The sequence below is a fragment of the Otolemur garnettii genome, unplaced genomic scaffold, assembly GCF_000181295.1.
Source record: "Otolemur garnettii isolate 467f Iridium unplaced genomic scaffold, OtoGar3 scaffold00022, whole genome shotgun sequence".
NCBI lineage: Eukaryota > Metazoa > Chordata > Mammalia > Primates > Galagidae > Otolemur > Otolemur garnettii.
The window spans coordinates 11,566,716-11,567,603 of record NW_003852417.1 but is presented as its reverse complement, the minus strand read 5'-3'; the positions used below and the strand labels follow the sequence as shown (position 1 = coordinate 11,567,603).

Sequence of the window (888 nt, the reverse complement as noted above, 5' to 3'; positions counted from 1 at the left end):
ACCAATTTCCGCCACGGTGTCCAGGAGGCTCCCTCCCCAAGGCACCGCCTGGGCCTGCCCAGTATTCGAGCTGCGCAAAAAGGTCACGTGAGCAGCTCGTGACGCCTCCGAAGAAGGACGTGGCAAAGACAAAGATCTGAAAAGTCCCTGGTGCCCGCTCTCTGCCTTCTACCCCTCCTCGTTTTTCCCCTTTCCCACTAACAGTCTCTTTTCTCTCCAGTCTTATCTTGAGAACTGAGAGGTTAATCCCCAGCCAACCTCTCCCCAAACCATCCTAAGCCCAGGAGCCCGCCCTTGATCACAAATAACTGGCGGAGGCCGATTAGTGATGAGATGAATTGCACTTGTGTTTGGGCGAGAGGTCTTGTCAATCTCCAAGTTTTTCCCAATCAGGGGCCGGGGCCGTCCCGTTTTTCGCTCTCCATTGGCCTGTGTGCAGGATATGCCGAGGTCGCGCGAGAGTAGCGCTTGGCTCTCACTGCGCATGTGCGAAGGAGCTGGCAGGGTATCGGGCTGGGGGCGGGTTTGAAGGCTTGTTTGGCTTTGGAGGCCGCAGTAGAGCTGTCTGGGTTCGACCGCTAGGCGGAAAGCGATTCCGAAGGGCCAGGACAACAAAGAAGCCCGCGAGATTCCCAATGGTGTCCATGACTTTCAAGCGGAGCCGCAGCGACCGGTTCTACAGCACCCGGTGCTGCGGCTGTTGCCATGTCCGCACCGGGACGATTATCTTGGGGACCTGGTACATGGTAAGGGCGGGAGCGGGTAGTGCGCATGTGCGGGGAGTCGGGGACTCGGGTCTGACAGGGGGCGTACAGAAGACGGGGTGCTGGGTGGAGTGGGGACGTCGAAGGGCGCATCTATTTAGGGCGCTCTAGCTCTGGCTTAAGT

General features: G+C 58.7%; 1 protein-coding gene across 2 annotated transcripts in view; it reads left to right on the top strand.

Moving 5' to 3' along the window:
• Nucleotides 1-476: 476 nt before the first annotated feature.
• The window catches only part of LAPTM4A (lysosomal protein transmembrane 4 alpha), a 20,753-nt gene continuing 20,341 nt past the window's right edge, over nt 477-888 (top strand). The window contains exon 1 of one of the 2 annotated variants that reach the window (XM_003787423.2): nt 477-746. In XM_003787423.2, the coding sequence (XP_003787471.1) occupies nt 636-746 (111 nt within the window). In that variant the 5' untranslated portion in view covers nt 477-635. The remainder of the gene's footprint in view (nt 747-888) is intronic. The other variant, XM_023511859.1, reaches the window with a different exon arrangement.